Genomic DNA, 21,176 nt, shown 5'->3' on the forward strand with positions numbered 1-21,176 from the left:
AACTTGTACAGTTTATGTCTCAGTTGTTGAGTCGTGTTATGTTCATACAAATATTTACACATGTTAAGTTTGCTGAAAATAAACGCAGTTGACAGTGAGAGGACATTTCTTTTTTTGCTGAGTTTAGGTCTAGTTCTATTCAGTGGATTCTGAACTAGGTTAGCATGGCAGGTGTCAAGGCATGTCTAATCTAAATGCCCAGGCAGACAAGGAGTGAGATTGAGGAAGGGAGCAGGTGTGTCAGATAGTGGGAGAACGTGGCGGTGCTAATACAAGGACAGCGTCCTATAGTGTAGGTAAGTGTCCTGTGAGAGGTGGCGAGGTGTAGAAAGATAATTGTGTGTGAGACTGCCTGGAGGGGGATTAATCCCCAGTCCATTACAACCCCCTATCTGTCAGTCACCTGCTTTGAACTGTGGAAGATCAAAGTCCTGTGGGATTGGAGTCACAGTGAGGGGAAATTTAATTACTGTGACACAGACAGCCTTTCTTAGCCATGAGGGGTAGATGAGAGATGGTATGGGATTAATACCCCACTCAGAATGCTATTTTTGAGTATTGACATTCTGGAATGTACCCGTATTCTATTATAGAGTTCTTATAAGGGCAATTGGCATAGGCTGATCTACAGAAAGTCTACGCATCTACACTACATCAAGTAGTTTTCTAGGCTGAACGGAGAGGAAAGGGATTTCCCTACACTCAGGAAGGATTTAGCCAGAGCAGCAGTGAATCTGACCTCTCATCAGGTTGTGTTTCATCCTCTTGAAGAGCTGTCTGTCGTAAGTGCGTCTGTCTTCATGCTGCCTTTTACGACAGGTTCCTGTGTAATACAAATGATGGTTTCACCTTCAGGAGAGCAGAGACAACCTGAGATCTCGAGCGCGCACACACACACACACACACACACACACACACACACACACACACACACACACACACACACACACACACACACACACACACACCTTTGTCCAACCCGGAGAGTCTGTGTGACGGTTTGGTTGGAGTGAGAGGATTCATATTCAGGACCTTATAAAGCTGTCCAAAGGCTAGGAGGCGTAGCGCATGCTGAAACAGACAGACACAGTATGAAACCAGACAGAAAGTGGGCACAAAACAAGAGTAAATAACAACCACAAGCCCTATAGAAATGAGTGATGCTAGAAATACCTACTAGAACGTAATCAATGGGTGAATTAAATACGGAACTATCGATCAATAGCATGTATTTAATATTATACTGCGAGATTCTGCTATTTAAGTCTATATGAAGGAAGTTAGCAGTACTTTCACAAGCCAATGCTAGCATGCGTTAGCGCAATGACTGGAATTGTACAGGTACAGTAACATTGCTATGCCAAAATCTAGCAGTACCCCATTAATTTATTTGATTAGTATTTTACTATTTTACTAGGATCCCCAATGACCTCTTCCTAGTGTCCAAATAGGAAACAAAACAAACAAAATATATAACACTACAATTAATAATATTATACAAAAAAAATGTTTAAAAAATGCCTCTTAATACTGTGCATTTCCCAGCCTCTGTTCTGGACCTGGGGAATGTGAAGAGACCTCTGGATGCATGTCTTGTGAGGTACCGATGAGTATCTGAACTGTGTGTAAACTGCTTCAGTGCCAGTTCAGTAGATTTGGCATGGGTCCACAGATCCCCAAAAAGTTCTACAGTGGCACCATCAAGAGCATCCCGACCGATTGCATCACTGCCTGGTATGGTAACTGCTCGGTATCTGGCTACAGAGGAGTGTGTATGGCCCAGTACATCACTGGAGCCAGCTTTCTGCCATCCAGGACCTATATACTAAGCGGTGTCAGAGGAAGGCCCAAAAAACTGTCAAAGACTCCAGTCACCCAAGTCATAGACTGTTCTCTGCTACCGTACGGCAAGCGGTACCGTAGCACCAAGTCTAGGACTAAAAGGCTCCTTAAAAGCTTCTACCCCCAAACCATAAGACTGATGAACAATTCATAAAATGACCAACCGGACTATTTACATTGACGGCCCCCGCTTTGCTTTTACACTGCTGCTACTCCCCGTTTATTATCTATGCATAGTCACTTTACCCCTACCTATATGTACAAATTACCTCAACTAATCTGTACCACAGCACATTGACTCGGTACCGGTGCCCCATGTATAGCCTCTTTATTGTGTTACTTAAAAAAAAAATTATAATAATTCTTACCTCTATTTCTTGAACTGCATTGTTGGTTAAGGGCTTGTAACTAAGCCTTTCACGGTAAGGTCTACACTTGTATTTGGCGCATGTGACAAATCGAATTTGATTTGACCTCTTCCCATTTTAACAACCATAGGAGTCTACATGTTTTGACCATAACAGCTTGCTATCTAGGCTTTTACCCCCAGCAGTTTTAACTTTCTCAATCACCACATTATTCAGTAAGAGATCTTGGAAAGAGTTGTTACATTGGGAACATATACACAATTGCAACAACCATGACTTACTGTACAGTGCATATGAACAGAACAGATTTCCTCCTACCTGGAGTGAGAAACCGAGAGATCCTCCTCACCTTCCTCTACCCTCCCAATAGTATTACATTGCATTTTGCTCAGGGACAGGGGCAGTCTAGAAGTGTTTTATGTAAGCAGCACTAAGCAGTGCTGGTGCGCTGGGAATGCTTTCCCACGCTCGTTAGTGAGCTAATTAGGCCTCCAGCATGAGTGTCCTCAGCTCCAAGGGGCTGTAGAGGTCGAGTCTGGGGTGCTGTAGCAGCACTGATCTAACTATAGACCTTGACTGGGCCTCTGGAGTGGCATTGGGGCCACTTTAAATAAACCTCATCATCCAATCAAAGTGAGGGAGAAGGTACTATAACGAGGAGAGCAGTGTCATTTCTTTCCTGGTGTATACAAGTCTGACTTTACAGCATTGTAGGTATGTAATATACGGTTGAAGTTGGAAGTGTACATACACCTTAGCCAAATACATTTAAACTCAGTTTTTCACAATTCCTGACATTTAATCCTAGTAAAAATTCCCTGTCTAAGGTCGGTTATATCACCACTTTATTTTAAGAATGTGAAATGTCAGAATAATAGTAGAGAGAATCATTTATTTCAGCTTTTATTTCATTCCCAGTGGGTCAGAAGTTTACATACACTCAATTAGTATTTGGTAGCATTGCCTTTAAATTGTTTAACTTGGGTCAAGCGTTTCAGGTAGCCTTCTACAAGCGTCCCACAATAAATTGGGTGAATTTTGGCCCATTCCTCAGAGCTGTTGTAACAGAGTCAGGTTTGTAGGCCTCCTTGCTAGCACACACGTTTTCAGTTCTGCCCACAAATTTCTATGGGATTGAGGTCAGGGCTTTGTGATGGCCACTCCAATACCTTGACTTTGTTGTCCTTAAGCCATTTCGCCACAACTTTGGAAGTATGCTTGGGGTCATTGTCCATTTGGAAGACCCATCTGTGACCAAGCTTTAACTACCTGACTGATGTCTTGAGATGTTGCTTCAATATATCCACAGAATTTTCCATCCTTATGATACCAACTATTTAGGGAAGTGCACCAGACCCTCCTGCAGCAAAGCACCCCCACAACATGATGCTGCCACCCCGTGCTTCACGGTTGGGATGGTATTCTTCGGCTTGCAAGCCTCCCCTTTTTTCCTCCAAATATAACAATGGTCATTATGGCCAAAAAGTTATATTTTTGTTTCATCAGACCAGAGAACATTTCTCCAAAAAGTACAATCTTTGTCCCCATGTGCAGTTGCAAACTGTAGTCTGGCTTTTTTATGCCGCTTTTGGAGCAGTGGCTTCTTGCTGAGCGGCCTTCCAGATTATGTCAATATAGGACTCGTTTTACTGTGGATATAGATACTTTTCTACCTGTTTCCTCCAGCATCTTCACCAGGTCCTTTGCTGTTGTTCTGGGATTGATTGGCACTTTTCGCACCAAAGTACGTTCATCTCTATGAGACAAAACGCGCCTCCTTCCTGAGCGGTATGACAGCTGTGTGGTCCCTTGGTGTTTATACTTTGTTTGTACAGATGAATGTACAGACAAACATGGTACCTTCAGGCATTTGGAACTTGCTCCCAAGGATTAACCAGACTTGTGCAGGTCTACAATTGTTTTTCTGAGGTCTTGGTTGATTTCTTTGCATTTTCCCATGCAAAGAGCAAAGAGGCACTTAGTTTGAAGGTAGGCCTTGAAATACATCCACAGGTACACCTCCAAGTGACTCAAATGATGTCAATTAGCCTATCAGAAGCTTCTAAAGCTATGACATTTTCTGGAATTTTCCAGGGCTGTTTAAAGGCACAGTCAACTTAGTGTATGTAAACTTCTGACCCAATGGAATTGTGATACAGTGAATTATAAGTGAAATAATCTGTCTGTAAACAATTGTTGGAAAAATTACTTGTGTCATGCACAAAGTAGATATCCTAACTGACTTGCCAAAACTATAGTTTGTTAAAAAAAAAGACATTTGTGGAGTGGTTAAAAAACGAGTTTTAATGACTTCTACCTAAGTGTATGTAAACTTCAGACTTCAACTGTATGTATTGTAGGTATGTAACTGATGTATTTAAGTGCCTCACCTGTGCATTGTGAGTGATAGCCTGAGCCTGTTGGCCTGTGATCACTGACAAGGTGTCTGTTGGCTCCTTCTCACAGGGGTCGTGAACTCCCGGCCCATCTGGAACAGCAGTAAAAATCCACATAAATTAATATGGGCTTACTGGGCTAACTCAGCCCATCCACCCCCAGTGAATGGGCACAGTAAGCCCCATTGAGGTCAGCAGACCACTTTCCCAGGGGATACCTGGATAGAAAACCTTATAGTCCCTGTGACTGACCTGGGAGGAGGATCCCTGAGGCGATGCACTCCATGACCCTGCGCAGGGCCTCTCCGGGCCCCAGAGGTCGGTTACAGGTTGCTATGGCCTTCTCACAGATCAGCTCTAGGGGCTGGGGGGAAGAGACTATTTAGTATTTTATTAGGATACCCATTAGCTACTTCTAAAGCTGCATCCACTCTTCCCGGGGCCCACACAAAACATTAATAGTCAAGTAAATCACAAAAGGACAGAACTACATACATTTACAATACAAATACACGCTTTCGTACATGTATGCCTTAGCATCCCATGCATTATGTACTCATTACAACAACTACTGCATTTTCCAATATTTTATAACCCATTGCTCCCTTTTGTTCTACTTTACTGCTTAGACAATTGCTTTGTCTAAGCAGGTCCTGATATCTGAATCTCACAGCACCAGTTCTGTGAACACCAGGAGAGAATCTCACAACATCAAGAACAATCTGTGATTTTTCCGTTTGACGTCAACACTATGCACAATCATGTTATTCATAGACACTTGTGAACGCAAGCACAACACACAAAAGAGAAATTGCAATAATCACGAGGAGTTTCACGGAAGTCATTAACTCCTGCTCAGTTACACCGTGAACAGAGCCACATTTCACGCAGCAACCTTGAATCGTATGGAGTTGCACCAAAGTATCACTCCTGCTATGTTCCCCTATGGCAAACGCAGCAACCATGAACAGAATAGCGTCTCACGCACATTCCTGACGTGAATAAAGCTACCTTGAGAGGGACAACACCACACACAGAGGATATCTTAACTCAACAGCACCAAATATACAGTGCATTCCTAAAGTAATCAAACCCCTTGAATTTCCTCCACATTTTGTTACGCAATACTTTTTTCCTCAATCTACACACAATACCCGATTATGACAAAGCTTTGCAAATGTATTAAGTATTCAAACATCTGCTATCTGAGCAGCTAACCGATGGCTGCAGCTGTACATAGTCTATCGGTAAATAGCCCACCCAATTTACCTACCTACCTCATTTATATTTATATTATACTGTTTATATTTATTTACTTTTCTGCTCTTTCGCACACCAGTATCTCTACCTGTACATGACCATCTGATCATTTATCACTCCAGTGTTAATCTGCAAAATTGTAATTATTTGGCCTACCTCCTCATGCCTTTTGCACACAATGTATATAGACTCTTTTTTTCTACTGTGTTATTGACTTGTTAATTGTTTACTCCATGTGTAACTCTGTTGTCTGTTCACACTGCTATGTTTATCTTGGCCAGGTCGCAGTTGTAAATGAGAACTTGTTCTCAACTAGCCTACCTGGTTAAATAAAGGTGAAATAAAAAAAATTTTAAAAAAAAATCTGACCCTTCACTAAGTACTTTGTTGAAGCACCTTTGGCAGCAATTACAGCCTAGCGTCAATGACGCTACAAGCTTGGCACATCTGTATTTGGGGAGTTACTGTTATTCTTCTCTGCGGATCCTCTCAAGCTCTGTCAGGTTGGATGGGGAGCGTCGCTGCAAATCTATTTTCAGGTTTCTCCAGAGATGTTAGATCGGGTTCAAGTCCGGGCTCTGGTTGGGCCACTCAAGGACATTCAGAGACCTGTCCCGAAGCCACTCCTGCGTGCCTTGGCTGTGTTTTTAGGGTCGTGGTCCTGTTGGAAGGCGAATCTTTACCCCAGTCTGATGTCTTGAGCACTCTGGACCAGGTTTTCATCAAGGATCTCTGTACTTTACTCTGTTCATCTTTCTCTTGATCTGGACTAGTTTCCCATCCCTGCCACTGAAAAATATCCCCACAGCATGATGCTGCCACCATGCTTCACCGTAGGGAGAGTCCTTTAGGTGTCTTTTGGCAAACTCCAAGCAGGCCGTCGTGTTCTTGGTCACCTCCCTGACCAAGGCCCTTCTCCCCCAATTGCTCAGTTTGGCCGGGCAGACAGTTCTAGGAAACGTCTTGGTGGTTCCAAACTTTTTCCATTTAAGAATGATGGAGGCCACTGTGTTTTTGGGGACCTTCAATGAGTCAGACGTCTTTTGGTACCCTTTCCGAGATATGTGCCTCTCCACAATCCTGTTTTTATTTAATCCATTTTAAAATCAGGCTGTAACATAACAAAATGTGGAAAAGGGGAATGGGTCTGAATACCTTCCGAATGCACTGTACATGATGTGCATACACAAACATACACCTCTTCCTCCTCTCCCTGGACCACTTACCCATCCTTTGAGAGGCTCCCACACAGTTAGTCTGTTGCACATGTCTCTGAAAATACGCATGACGATGACACACGACTTCAGATCGGTCACTCTGGCCTACAATGTGAACAGACAATGTGAACAGATTCACAATTAGAGTCCAGTGATGATAAAACACATGTACAGTCCACCATCAGGATTGCTCAATTCTTTAGTCATACAAAGGATATTAAGCCATTTAATGTTCCCCAAATATCCCTCTCGGGATCAAACAGTTCTGAATGAGGCATGTGAAATCAAAACAGATGTCCCACCTGGAACCATTTGGTGTGTCTGAGCGTTGCCAGGGCAGCCTGGCACCACCGCCCGTCCAGCACCTCATCAAGCCCCTCCACCTCCACACCTTCCTCTGGAAAGAGGGACAGGATGAGGACACAGATTGCATTGCCCAGGGGGCCTTCAGACAGACTGCAGCACAAACATAGGCTGCATCTGAAATGGTACCCTATTCCCTATGCAGGTGGTGGTCAAAAGGAGTGCACTTTAGGGAATAGGGTGCCTATTTAGGACGTACCCATAGACACACAGGCAAGTAGGGTGGCTGGCTATAATTAGCTTCCTACTGGTCTGATAATATTTTTTTTAAATGGGGAGAATGGAAGGTGATAATGTCTGGAGATTAGTTCTGTGACTACTGTCTTGAGCATCTCAAGGATGTTTAGAGAAGTAGAGGGAAAGCATTGGTATTGTGAAGTTGAAAAAATGTAATTGAGTCATAATTCAATTTGTTTGTCAGGCATCGTAGTAGGACCCCATGCTGGTACTTTCTGTCTTGCAGGTCAATCAGATGTTTATGGTTACTAAATCACACAGGCTTACTGTGGGATCAAACCTGCCCTGTCATGGCTGGAACTGAGCCATGGGAGAAAATAAAAAACAACAGTAGAACAAACATCAGAGTGAGGACGCCACCATGGAAAGAAAGTGAAGACGAAGTTTCCCGGGAGCAGCTACGGGGTGAATGTTTTCTCATCCCAGAGCAGACCACACTAAAGAACTCTGGGCTTAGTAAAAGAGATATCCTCTTCATCCCCTACAAATAATTAAATGTGGAAAATTGGCAATGGAACCAACATTAAATTACAACATCTACTGTATATATGTATTATGTGATGAATAAATGACTCCAACCGTTGGGACAGGTTTTTCACTCAAATATTTATATTACCATCGACTAACCAAATTGGATAGTCATATCCACTTATTTTTAGGTTTTAAATGTTAATTCCTGGCTTGGTTTATTGAGCGAGTTTGGAAATAAAATTGATTTTATGATTTTTTCAATTGCAAATTCTTGGTCTAAGATTATTCGCTTTTGAATTTAGTGGTCACACTGGCCATTTCAAATGTAAGGTTAGTAGCCATGTGCAGCAGCATACTGTATTTACGGAGGGGATAGTAAGAGCGGTCTATGTGTGGTTTTGCAGATCTTTGCCATAGAGACCATTGTGAAAGCTGGACATTATGGAAGAGTTGGAACACAAACAAGGTGAGAAAATGATGCGAATGGGTTAACCCATGTCACACTTCCTAATGCTAGACTGAGGGCCTTCATGGTCTGCCCCAGGAGAGAGCTGGGAAAAATAAAGTACAGTCATCTGCTAAGGATCTTGGCCCAGTGAATGCAAAGACTTAAATAGGACCATAAAAGGCACAGAATATACACTACAGTGGCAAGAAATAGTATGTGAACCCTTTGGAATTACCTGGACTTCTGCATAAATTTTACATAAAATTTTATCTGATCTTCATTTAAGTCACAACAATAGACAGTGTGCTTAAACTAATAACTCAAATTATTGCATTTTTCTTAATGCAATAAACATTCATAGTGTAGGTTGGGAAAAAGTATGTGAACCACTATGCTATAATGACTTCTCCAAAAGCTAATTGGACTCAGGAGTCAACTAGCCTGGAGTCGAATCAATGAGATTTGGTTAGAGCTGCCCTGCCCCATAAAAAAAAAACTCACAAAATTAGAGTTTGCTATTCACAAGAAGCATTGCCTGATGAGAACCATGCTTCGAACAAACGAGATCTCAGAAGACCTAAGATTAAGAATTGTTGCCTTGAATAAAGATGGAAAGGGTTATAAAAGTATCTCTAAAAGTCAGTCCACGTTAAGACAAATTGTCTATAAATGGTGAAATTCCAGCACCGTTGCTACTCTCCCTTGGAGTGACCATCCTGCAAAGACGACTGCAAGAGCCCAGCGCAGAATGCTCAGAAGGGTTAAAAAGAATCCTAGACTGTCAGCAAAAGACTTACAGAAATCTCTGGAAGATGCTAACATCTCTGTTGATGAGTCTACAATATGTAAACACTAAACAAGAATAGTGTTCATGGAGGACACCATGGAAGAGCATCTGGATGCTCCACAACGCTACCGGCAAAATATTCTGTGGACAGATGAAAGTTGTGTTGTTTGGAAAGAACACACAACACTATGTCTGGTGAAAAAAAGGCACATCACAGCAACATCAAAACCTCATAACTGTAAACTATGGTGGAGGAAGCAACATGGTTTGGGGCAGCTTTGCTGTCTCGCCTCCGGACAGCTTGCTATCAGACGGAAAAATGAATTCAAGACATTTCGCAGGAGAATGTAAGGCTGTCTGTCTGCCAATTGAAGCTCAACAGAAGAAAGTACGCCTTCTGGAGTGGCCCAGTCATTCCTGACCTCAAACCGATTGAGATGCTGTGGCATGACCTCAAGAGAGCGATTCACACCAGACATCCCAAGAATAATGTGGAACTGAAACAGTTTTGTAAAGAGAAATAGTTTTGTAAAGAAAAATTCCTCCTGACTGTTGTGCAGGTCTGATCTGCAACTACAGAAAACATTTGGTTGAGGTTACTCCTGCCAAAAGAGGGTCAACCTGTTATTAAATCCAAGGGTTCACATACTTTCTCCAACCTGCACAGTGAATGTTTACACAGTGTTCGATAAAGACATGAAAAACGATAATATTTTGTGTGTTATTAGTTGAAACAGACTGTCTTTTGTCATGACCAATTTATGCAGAAATCCAGGTAATTCTAAAGGGTTTATACTTTTTCTTTCCACTATATATCTCAGTCCCTCCAGGATTTCGCAGGTATTTTTTTTACAGGTAAAAATTATTGATTTTGCTGTGGCAATTCCAGCAATTTGAGAGGCAACATGCAATGATTTTGTCCAATTTGTGGTGAAAATGCACTGACGAGGGAAAATGTTTGTTGGCATGTGGTTTGATTGAACCATATTATGTGGTGATTGGTTAAAATTGCGAGCCCTCTTTTAGTACTGCAGTGATGGGTCTCAGTTTAATGTGATAATATTGCAATGATTTGACTGTTTTCTGCAGAAATAGTTCAGTGATTGGTCAAATTACCAAGCCCTCGCATTTAAAAAAAAATTATGGAAAAAACAGGCGAATGGAGCCTCAAGAGCCCTTCCTACGCAGAATTGTCTCCCCAGTTTCCACCAGCTGCAGGTCATGACGAAGCCATCAATCCCAAGGAGCACATTCTAAAAAGACAACCCCAATTAGAGCTCTCTGCGTCATCAGCTTAGACTTTGATTAGTGACCACAAAACGAAGACAATTAACAACACGTATTAATACCTTGGCAGCAGCTAATGGGGATCCATAATAAATACAAATACAACTGGTTTTACAACATGAAATTATGGTATGTCATTCTGAGCAAATCAACAGTAAAGTTAGAATCGTCAAATATCAATGGGCAAAGAAGTCTTCAACAAAATATCAAATATGCTGAATATCAGCAATCAAGAAGGTAGTTGGATACCAGTTGCCTGTCTTCTGTCAGCTCTCAATTGGACATTGACCAGAACTTCATGGTGTACAGCGACCAGAATTTCATGGTGTACAGCAGGGCTGTTCAATGTTGGCCCTGGCAGGCGAAAATACTTCTGGTTTTCATCCTCTCCTTCTACTAATTCAGACCTGGGACAGCTGGTGAGTGCAATTAACCTACGAAGTAGAAACAAAAAATAGACAGGTTTCGGCCCTCTAGGACCGGAATTGAACAGCCCTGGTGTAGAGTAACCCAGAGAAGAAAAGTACATTGAACAGAGTGGGGAAGAGGAGCGACGTCTAGGGCTAGGCAGAGAGTGGTTTTATAAGGGGAGCCCCTTGTACCCGGGCGTCCTGCGCTGGGTCTCGTCCCTATGCTGGCTCCAGCCCGGCACTTCCAGGTTTGATAATCCACAAACACTGGGCTGGGGTGCTGTGGTAAAATAAAGACATTTGCACACTATATAATACTCCCAAACATTCTATGGAGAGAACCGTTTCCGGGCAATGTGTCTTCCTCAGGGTTGAGGATGCTGTGGTAAGAAATAGATTATATGGATAGAACAAACTTCAGTATAGTCAATGTTCTACTCATGTTGTTCCCCAGAACTAGAGGTTGCTTGAGAGCTTGTGCTGAAGTGACATTGTGTTGATTACACAATTAAAATGAAACCGTGTAGAATATTTAGAGGCTGAGGGCAAAATCTTTCTCTCCTAGCATTCATCTGCTAATTTTTCCCCAATTTCGTGATATCAAATTGTTAGTTACAGTCTTGTCCCATCGCTGCAACTCCCCTATGGACTTGGGAGAGGCAAAGGCCGAGAGCAATGCGTCCTCCGAAACACGACCCTGTCAAGCCGCACTGCTTCTTGACACACTGCACGCTTATCCCCAAATGTGTCGGAGGAAACACCGCCCAGCTGGCAACCGTGGTCAGCTTGCAGGCATCCGGCCCGCCACAAGGAGTCGCTAGAGCGCGATGGGACAAGGAAATCCAGGCCGGCCAAACCCTCCCCTAACCCAGACGACGCTGGGCCAATTGTGCGCCGCCTCATGGGTCTCCCGGTCACGGCCGGCTGTGACACAACCTGGGATTAAAACCCGGGTCACTGCGATGCAGTGCCTTAGACCGCTGCGCCACTCGGGAAGCCCTAGTATTTCACAACTAACACTCAATGCAACATTTATGCTGCGAGGACCTTTTCTATAGAATGCTGAAAATATTTTCTTTCAGGTCTCCCCTAGAAGGGTTGACACACTACAATAGGTTTTACATAATTGCTGCTCTTCCCATCCTTGAAATCATTTTATTTTCATTCTCTTTTTAAAAAGCACAGCATAAGCACTCCTCTCAGTCTCCAACGCTGCATTTTGCAGTTTCCCACTAACTGGATGTTGGGCAATGATAGGATAAGTACCCTGACACTCTGTTAGACAAAAAAAAATGAGAGAGCGCGGCTATTTTCACAACAGACCACCTCCGGTCAGCTTTCAACCCTCCTTTATCACCCTTCTCTCCACACCCCATTCTTGTCATCTTTAACCTCTGCTTTGTACATCCCTCATTCCCTCAACCTCTCCTAAATTGTCCTTTTCTCAATGAAAATAACAGTTCAGGTTTTAAAAGTACATGTTGATAGATTTTAAAAGTTATATTGGCTCTAGCTGGAACAGCTTTATGTTTATTTACATTTTTCAGATAAAATCATACATTCAAATAATTCAATTAAATACAAATCTTATTAGAGGCCAGAAATAGGGGTAAATACCTTGGTCTTTGGCAGTGTGTTCATCTCTCATGGCCAGTGAGGACAGGGTGACCTTCAGGGAGAATTTGGGGTCGTTGATGTTGACCACCCAGATGGCGGACTGCGACACGCTGGACCGCACCTCGTACTTGTCCTCCGTCAGCGTCTGCAAGGGCAACCAATGAGGGTTGAGGCAGCTCTGGCATGTACACAATATGTTCAACACATTCCCATTACACACTATTATATTATTACAATTTTAAATTATCAGAACATGTTTGAACGTCATAGGCATAACAAAACTTCCAATTCCATTTCCAATACATCATTTTGTAGTGATAATGTTCACAAGGAGAAATGTGTATTCTCTCGTCTCGTAGCTAGTTCCTTCGAAGAATGCATAATGTCTCTCCTTGTGTCAACCTCACTCCACTTCCTTTGCTGAAAAGCCGAGAGGTGCAAATGGAATCGTCCCTTGATGATAACCTGCACAGCAGACTGGATCGGTAATTAACTGGGTGATAAGGAGGGAGGGAGGAAGCACAGTGAGACCATGTACAGTAGTCAGCTCTGCACTACAGAAAGCAGTGCATGTAGTCACGTCCGCACTACACTACAGAAAAGAGTGGTGGATGTAGTCACGTCTGCACTGCACTACAGAAAGCAGTGGTGGATATAGTCACGTCTGCACTGCACTACAGAAAGCAGTGGTGGATGTAGTCACGTCTGCACTGCACTACAGAAAGCAGTGGTGGATGTAGTCACGTCTGCACTGCACTACAGAAAGCAGTGGTGGATGTAGTCACGTCTGCACTACACTACAGAAAGCAGTGGTGGATGTAGTCACATCTGCACTGCACTACAGAAAGAAGTGGTGGATGTAGTCACGTCTACACTACAGAAAGCAGTGGTGGATGTAGTCACATCTGCACTACACTACAGAAAGCAGTGGTGGATGTAGTCAGGTCTGCACTACAGAAAGCAGTGGTGGATGTAGTCACGTCTGCACTACACTACAGAAAGCAGTGGTGGATGTAGTCACGTCTGCACTACACTACAGAAAGCAGTGGTGGATGTAGTCACGTCCGCACTACAGAAAAGAGTGGTGGTATGCTCAGGTCTGCACTAGAGGTTGACACGGGAACAGGACTCCCGCGGGATTCTGGCAAGAATGGGATTCAAGTTCTAAAGTCAAGTTCAGGACAGGATCAACAGTCCACAGGAACAGGCAGTACAATAATAGTTATAAACTGAGGTTTGGGGGAGGGGAGGGATAGAAATATGTAACACGTGGAGCATTTAATAAAAATAACCGTATTTCATCCTCTCCCCTTCCGTCGACTCACACTAGCGCGCCTCGCTCCAGTCGTAGCTGATCCCTACTTTACCTCAGAAGCTGTTTGTGCACTGCGCAGGCAACTGTCTCGTGAGCATGGAGCAGCAGCCAAACGGAGCATTTGCTATTGGCAACGCATTAGTGGATACTCAGACTGGTCTCAGGGCAGGTCTGCCGTGTTTTGACTAGCAGTGACTTTTTCTAGCATGTTAGGAGAACTTACCCAGCATGTTAGGAGAATTAATGTGGCATGTTAGGATAATTAGGTTAAGGTTAGGAAAAGGGTTAGAGTTAGCTAAAATTGGCCCTCGACACACCTAGCTACAACCAGGCTTGCCCTAAGAACAGTCTCGGTTTTCACTAATGCAATTCTACATGCAGAGCAGGGGACAGACAGACAAGCAGCTAACGGGGGAAGTTATTTCTGATTTCTGCGCCTAAAAATTAGCACAGGACAGGAATGATTTTTATCAGGACAGTTCAGGGGTTATAGAAGAACTGTTGCGGGATCAGAACAGGACAGGATGTAGTTTTTTTTACTGGAAAAGACAGGACTGGAATTCATTTTCTCTCTCGTGTCAACCTCTAGTCTGCATTACGTTACAGAAAGGAGTGGTATTCGAAACTCACAGTTGAATAATGTGACATCCCATTAATTTTAAAATGTTATGGTTAGTTTGCTAATGTAAAATGTTTGAGTACAAACGGACCTGTAGTTGCAAGGGCAGGTTGGCACCAACAGTGTACAGAAGTAATTTGGTGGGTTTGTCTCTGCACATCAGGACCAGCTCCAAATCCATGTCTCCTTTAACCAGGAGGCCCTTAGCCACAAGACCCACCCGCATCACCCCACACAGTATCGACACACTCTGGGTCCTGGTGAAGACAGAGCAGTGCAGTAATCAGCCACATTACACCATAGTTTCTAAGGATGCCATTAAGAGAGGACTGAAGAGTTATAAAGTAAAATCTTTTGTTTTCAGACACTTGTCATATGTCAAAGTTACATGTATGAGGTCTACACATTTTCACCAAAACAGAGGAAGAAATAACTACATAACTGCTTTATTAAAACCTACTATTTAGAGCAACGGAATCAGGTGGAAAGTGCTAGGCCAAAAACTAAAATGTGCACCCTTCTGGGTCCCCAGGACCAGGATTAAGAAACACTCAAATGTAAAAGTACCTCAGGCCTGAAATTGTAGAAGAGAACTCACTTTGTGCTGCCATGGGTGCCTGTAGAGTCTCCAGCAGCCTTGATGTCGACAGTGGTGGTGATGGTTGAGGCCTTGCTTAGGGAGGCGTCGAGGTTGTCCATCCAGTCAGACACCTGTTTGAGGGCACATTCCACAGTGGACACCAGCTTCTGGACAGCCTCCAGCTCCTCTGGCGAAGGGTAGATATCGACATGCTTGGCCATGACGTGGCAGTCGTCGTTGGCGAACGATCGGATGGACCTCTGAGAGGAAGGAAAAACAAATAAAAAACGAGTCATTCAGAACATGTGATCCTTTATCAATATTCTAAAGACAAATGAGTTGGCCAGTTACAGTAAGGTGTTTTCTGGGTGCCCAGACATGCCATCGTACGCCGCATATATTTGACAGTGACACCTCCTAGCAACTGGTGCTACTGCCAATTTCCATTTGCGTGGAGACCACGTTCCACTTTCCATCCCTCTCTTTCTCCATCTCTCTCCCGTCGCTCCATCCCTCTCTGTCTGCAGTGTGTAGGCACCACTAATTACAGTGGGTTATTTATGAGAGGGTTGAATAATTGATAGGCTATAGTGTGGAGACTGGGGAGGGGAGGCTCAAGTCCTCAGAGGTGGAGGTGGGTCATTTACCCAGACCTAGCTAATCTTTTTCAGTACCACCAGGGCATTCACACCTCTATATCAAAAGAGAGCGGAGCACATCAACAACACATACAGTACATCTCCTATATTTCTCTTCCTCCTCTCAAACAACCTGTCTTTATTCAAGATGTGACATACAGATGCATAAAAACAGACAGTCAGACCTGAACATACATTATAGCCACAGAAACATAGCCTACTCAGACAGACATCTTCGCACTCAGCCAGGCAGATTCTCTCTCACAGACACACACATCTCACCATCTCTAGAGGAGAGGCAAGGTCAACAGACCTCTCTGGTCTAGGAGAGTGACTGGGTTTGGTCTAAGTTCAGACCAGGGTCCCCTAACTCCGCCTCCTCATGCAGTCACCTCTGACCCATCAGCTAGCCCTTCTGTCCCACGTGGCAGAGATACAGGTAAATCAGCACAGCTGTGGGAGGAAAAAAGGAGATGGGATACAAATGATGAGCATTTAGCACACTGGTATATGTCATAACTACAAACAACCAACATCAACCAAACAAGCAGATGTATGCAATCATTGGCAACCAAGTGTACAGTGCATTCGGCAAGTATTCAGACCCCTTGACTTTTTCCAAATGTTGTTACATTACAGCCTTATTCTAAAATGGATTCAATTGTTTTTCCCCCCTCAATCTACACACAATACCCCATACTAACAAACAAAAACAGGTTTTTAGACATTTCTGCAAATGTATTAAACATTTTAAAAACTGATATTAAATTAAATGTTGAAAAAGGGAAGGGGCCTGGATACTTTCCGAATATACTGTGTAGCCTTGGTATTACTCCAAAAAGAAAGATAGTGAGTTATTTATTTGTTATTATGGGTAACAAAAATGTCATCATAGATATCTGATATTCTGACCTTGACCCAATATCTAGAATCCAAGCTATGGACCTCTATTCTTCAGAACATTCCTGTTTAACATTTTCAATTTAGATCCGCGATCACATTATGAGTGTCATTATCTCAACCTGAATGGAGAAGCTAGGTGATTTTATTAGGGATAATTAAAAGTAAGCCACACTGATGACTTTTTAAGCACTTTGAAAACCTCTGCACCAGCAGATGGTTAGCACAGCATGAGACAAAGGGGAAGAGACACAGAGGCTGACACAACCCTCTTTTAAAAAATGTAAGGTTATGTTCTGACTGAAGTTACGAATGTAAAAACTCACATAGTAAATAGGCAGGCCGGCTGTTTTTACATCCATTGAGAATGACTATAGTTCCTCAATGTAGTCTATTTGAAAAATCTTTCCAGCTCTCTCCCTTCCCATTACCACTCAGCTGAAAGGGGAAGAAAAAAAAATATATATAATGCTCTGATCCGGTGGAAACATCATAAAAAAAGGCCTACCTGATTTGCGCAAGTAGTCTACAGCTGTGTTGATCTGTCCGGAGTTCACTGGCAAGGAAAACTGAGGGCCCAGAATATTTTAGACATTGTTGCAAGTTTGCTAGCAAGAGCATCAGGCCGGACCAAATTAATAGTTGATACAATGTTTTAAGTTATTTGCAGACAGGCCATGCATAGCCAATGTGATTTATAGGATATTCATTTTTAAATCAGGATATTTTCTACCTGAAGGCTGCATTGTATTTATTTGTTGGCTTTATGTAGGCTAGACTTACATATTGGCTATGGCAACAGAAGTTACTTTTAGGTTTCTATCATTTAGATATAATTTTTGATTAACCACATGACATTGATTTTGAGGTAAAGACTTTATTATAAATTAAATGAAACTGTGCATATGAAAATCATAAACTTGCACACAGATCAGCTGAAATGGCAGGATAACTTGGCACTCCAAAAGGAAAGAAAAGGTTGCCGACTGCTGGTGTAGCCTATTACTGGTAACTTCAGAAGCATAATGGCATTAGGTTAGCAGCAGGAGGGTCGGGAACAGGTATTTTTTCCTTCTAGTTAGGCTATAATCTCTGGCTCCCTCTTCAGTAATTTGTGTCTTAAAATTTAAATTTTAGTGTTTAAAGAACCAGACAAGCTCAGTAGCCTACATACAGTACAGTTGATTTTATTCAAACATAGGGTGTGTATATGTATATATATATATATAACAACTTTTCAAATTAGTGGATTCAGTCATTTAGGCCACAAAAGCTCACAGAACAGGACCACCGAGTGCTGAAGGGCATAAAAATAGTCTGTCCTCAGTTGCAACACACACTGCAGAGTTCCAAACTGCCTCTGGAAGCAACATTAGCACAAGAAGGGTTCGTCGGGAGGGTCATGGAATGGGTTTCCATGTCCGAGCGGCCGCACACAAGCCTAAGATCACCATACACAATGCCAAGCGTTGGTTGGAGTGGTGTAAAGCTTGCCGTCATTGGAAATTCTACTCCAAAATGAATGAAAATCAAATGATGCAGACACCATCCACCTATAAAGTTAAGAACTGGGACGAGTTGCATAAAACATCTTAATGCCTCAAGTAAGGGTTTCCCTTAAACTGATGTTTCATTACAAATCCAGCTGCGTTTGTAATCCCCATCAGGGACGCAATGCCCAGCTTGCCTGACACAGCAGGACACCACAAACACTTGAGGAAACCACAACATCATGTAGGCCAGTTGTTGCATTCAAATGAACACACAAATGGCTGTTAAATTGCTGTAAAACTGTCCTCAAATTGCTTGTAACTGAGCGGACTGGAGATTCCTTGGAAAGATGGTTTAGCCCGTGGAGCCTGAGGCCTCCTGTATCACTCCATCAAGACACTTTACACTGCTTTATCAATCTTGTAGAATAAAAGCAGTTGTTAGCTAACCAAAACAGAGAGCCCTATCCCTTTGCTCGATGCTCAAATTGTGTGTACCATTTAGCCTAATCCTTTTTTTTTAAGCAGCCAATTTCTGACAGCTGTGTCTTTGTTACATAAATTAGGGCCAATTTCACAGACCTAGATTAAAGCTTCTCCCCTGTACTAAAATTGCACTGAGTTAGGCTACATCAAGAGACGTAATTTTTTTTTACATGCATTAGGACCTTAGCTGCAATCTCAAGTCCCGGAATTTGACTTGTCCACTAGTCCAGATGATTTGACAGTTGGATTTCAATAAATATTTTTAGAACAGGGCCCGGTTGCATAAAACAACTTAAGTTAATTTCCCCTTATCTTTAAGTGTGTTGCACAAAACTAATTTCCCTCTTTTATATTAAGTGAAAAAGTTAAGAGCACCCATGGTCCCTTAAGTGCTTCATTCAGTATGGATATCAATGTAAACAGCATTTGTGGAAATTAATGTTGTTTTTCTCTGCCCTGGTTTCAAAAGGAAAACATCCACCAGCTAGCTAGGTAGCTAGCAAGCTACTTTGCTAAACAATGGAAGGTTCACAATCCATGGATACAAAGGCTCTATGCAACACCTTAAAACAATTCCCTTGGATAAGGGGAAATTATTCCTTAACCTGTCTAGGAGCCCCTCGCCAACAGCCAATGAAATTGCAGGGTGCCAAATTCAATCAACAGAAATCTCATAATTCAAATTTATCACACATACAAGTATTAGACACCATTTTAAAGATAAAATTCTCGTTATTCCAACCAGTGTCCGATTTCCAAAAAGCTTTTTGGAGAAACATATCATTATGTTCGGTCAGCAACTCGTCACAGAAAGCATACAGCGATTTTCCAAGCAAAGAGAGGAGTCACAAAAAGCAGAAATAGAGATGAAATTAATCACTAACCTTTGATATTCTTCATCAGATGACACTCCCGGGACAAAATGTTACACAATACATGTATGTTTTGTTCGATCAAGTTCATATTTATATCCAAAAACCTCAGTTTACATTTGGCTTTGCCTCAAAAACATCCCGTGAATTTGCAGAGCCACCTCAATTTACAGAAACATTCATAATAAACATTGATAAAAGATACAAGTGTTATTCACAGAATTAAAGATACACTTCTCCTTAATGCAACCGCTGTGTCAGATTTTTTTTTAACTTTAAGGAAAAAGCAAACCATGCAATAATCTGAGTATAGCGCTCAGAGACCAACACAACCCAAAAAGATATCCACCATGTTGGAGTCAACAGAAGTCAGAAATAGCATTATAAATATTCACTTACCTTTGATGATCTTCATCAGAATACACTCCCAGGAATCCCAGTTCCACAATAAATGTTTGATTTGTTCCATAAAGTCCATCATTTATGTTCAAATAACTCCTTTCGGTTCGCGCGTTCAGTTCACAATCTAAACTCACGACGCGCGGACAGGTCGAGGCAAAAGTTCAGACGAAAAGTCATTTAACAGTTCGTAGAAACATGTCAAACGAAGTATAGAATCAATCTTTAGGATGTTTTTATCATAAATCTTCAATAATGTTCCAACCGGAGAATTATTTTGTCTTCAGAAATGCAAAGGAACGCAAGCTAACTCTCATGTGAACAAGCGTGACCAGCTCGTGGCACTCTGCCAGACCACTGACTCATTCAGCTCCCATTCTCCCCTCCTTTACAGTAGAAGCATCAAACAAGATTCTAAAGACTGTTGATATCTAGTGGAAGCCTTAGGAAGTGTAATTTGACCCCATAGACACTGTATATTCGATAAGCAAAGAGTTGAAAAACTACAAACCTCAGATTTCCCACTTCCTGGTTGGATTTTGTCTCAGGTTTTTGCCTGCCATATGAGTTCTGTTATACTCACAGACATCATTCAAACAGTTTTATAAACTTCGGAGTGTTGTTTACTATCCACATATACTAATAATATGCATATATTAGCAACTGGGCCTGAGTAGCAGGCAGTTTACTCTGGGCACCTTATTAACCCAAGCTACTCAATACTGCCCCCAATACTGCCCCCACACAAGGACAAATACTTTTTTAGGCGTAGGAGGGTTAGGTATAGGGTTAGGATTAGGATTAAGGTTAGGGGGTAGGTTTAGGAGATCGGGTTAGGGAAAATAGGATTTTGAATGGGAATCAATTGTTTGGTCCCCACAAGGATGGTAAAACAAATGTATGTGAGAAAGAGCGACCCTGACCAATATGGGATTTTTGGGTCCGATACCGATTTTATGAAGGCAAAAGTCACCGATATGTTTATTTTTAGGAGGTGGAATGAAAAACATACCTTTCTTTTATACAACTTGTGCTACAGATACTCTATATGATGATTTCTTAAAAGATACTCTAAATGATGATTTAACAAAATATTAAAATTAACATTAAGAACATTTTATTTGTAGATTACAGGATATCCACCAAAATGCAACTATTCTCTAAATACGAGAGT

The 21,176-nt window shown here is 42.2% G+C and overlaps 1 protein-coding gene across 1 annotated transcript in view; it reads right to left on the reverse strand.

Annotated features, from left to right (window-relative positions):
• Positions 1 to 21,176, reverse strand: part of LOC109895079 (spermatid perinuclear RNA-binding protein) — a 42,414-nt gene that overhangs the window by 11,276 nt on the left and 9,962 nt on the right. The window contains exons 2-11 of the mRNA XM_031830269.1: positions 16,138 to 16,308; positions 15,236 to 15,477; positions 14,729 to 14,894; positions 12,704 to 12,848; positions 7,386 to 7,480; positions 7,093 to 7,188; positions 4,859 to 4,970; positions 4,601 to 4,698; positions 969 to 1,071; positions 740 to 823 (exon numbers count right to left, since the gene is read on the reverse strand). Coding sequence (XP_031686129.1) covers positions 740 to 823; positions 969 to 1,071; positions 4,601 to 4,698; positions 4,859 to 4,970; positions 7,093 to 7,188; positions 7,386 to 7,480; positions 12,704 to 12,848; positions 14,729 to 14,894; positions 15,236 to 15,477; positions 16,138 to 16,140 — 1,144 coding nt within the window. The 5' untranslated portion in view covers positions 16,141 to 16,308. The remainder of the gene's footprint in view (positions 1 to 739; positions 824 to 968; positions 1,072 to 4,600; positions 4,699 to 4,858; positions 4,971 to 7,092; positions 7,189 to 7,385; positions 7,481 to 12,703; positions 12,849 to 14,728; positions 14,895 to 15,235; positions 15,478 to 16,137; positions 16,309 to 21,176) is intronic.

Source organism: Oncorhynchus kisutch, linkage group LG8 (genome assembly GCF_002021735.2).
Source record: "Oncorhynchus kisutch isolate 150728-3 linkage group LG8, Okis_V2, whole genome shotgun sequence".
Lineage (NCBI taxonomy): Eukaryota > Metazoa > Chordata > Actinopteri > Salmoniformes > Salmonidae > Oncorhynchus > Oncorhynchus kisutch.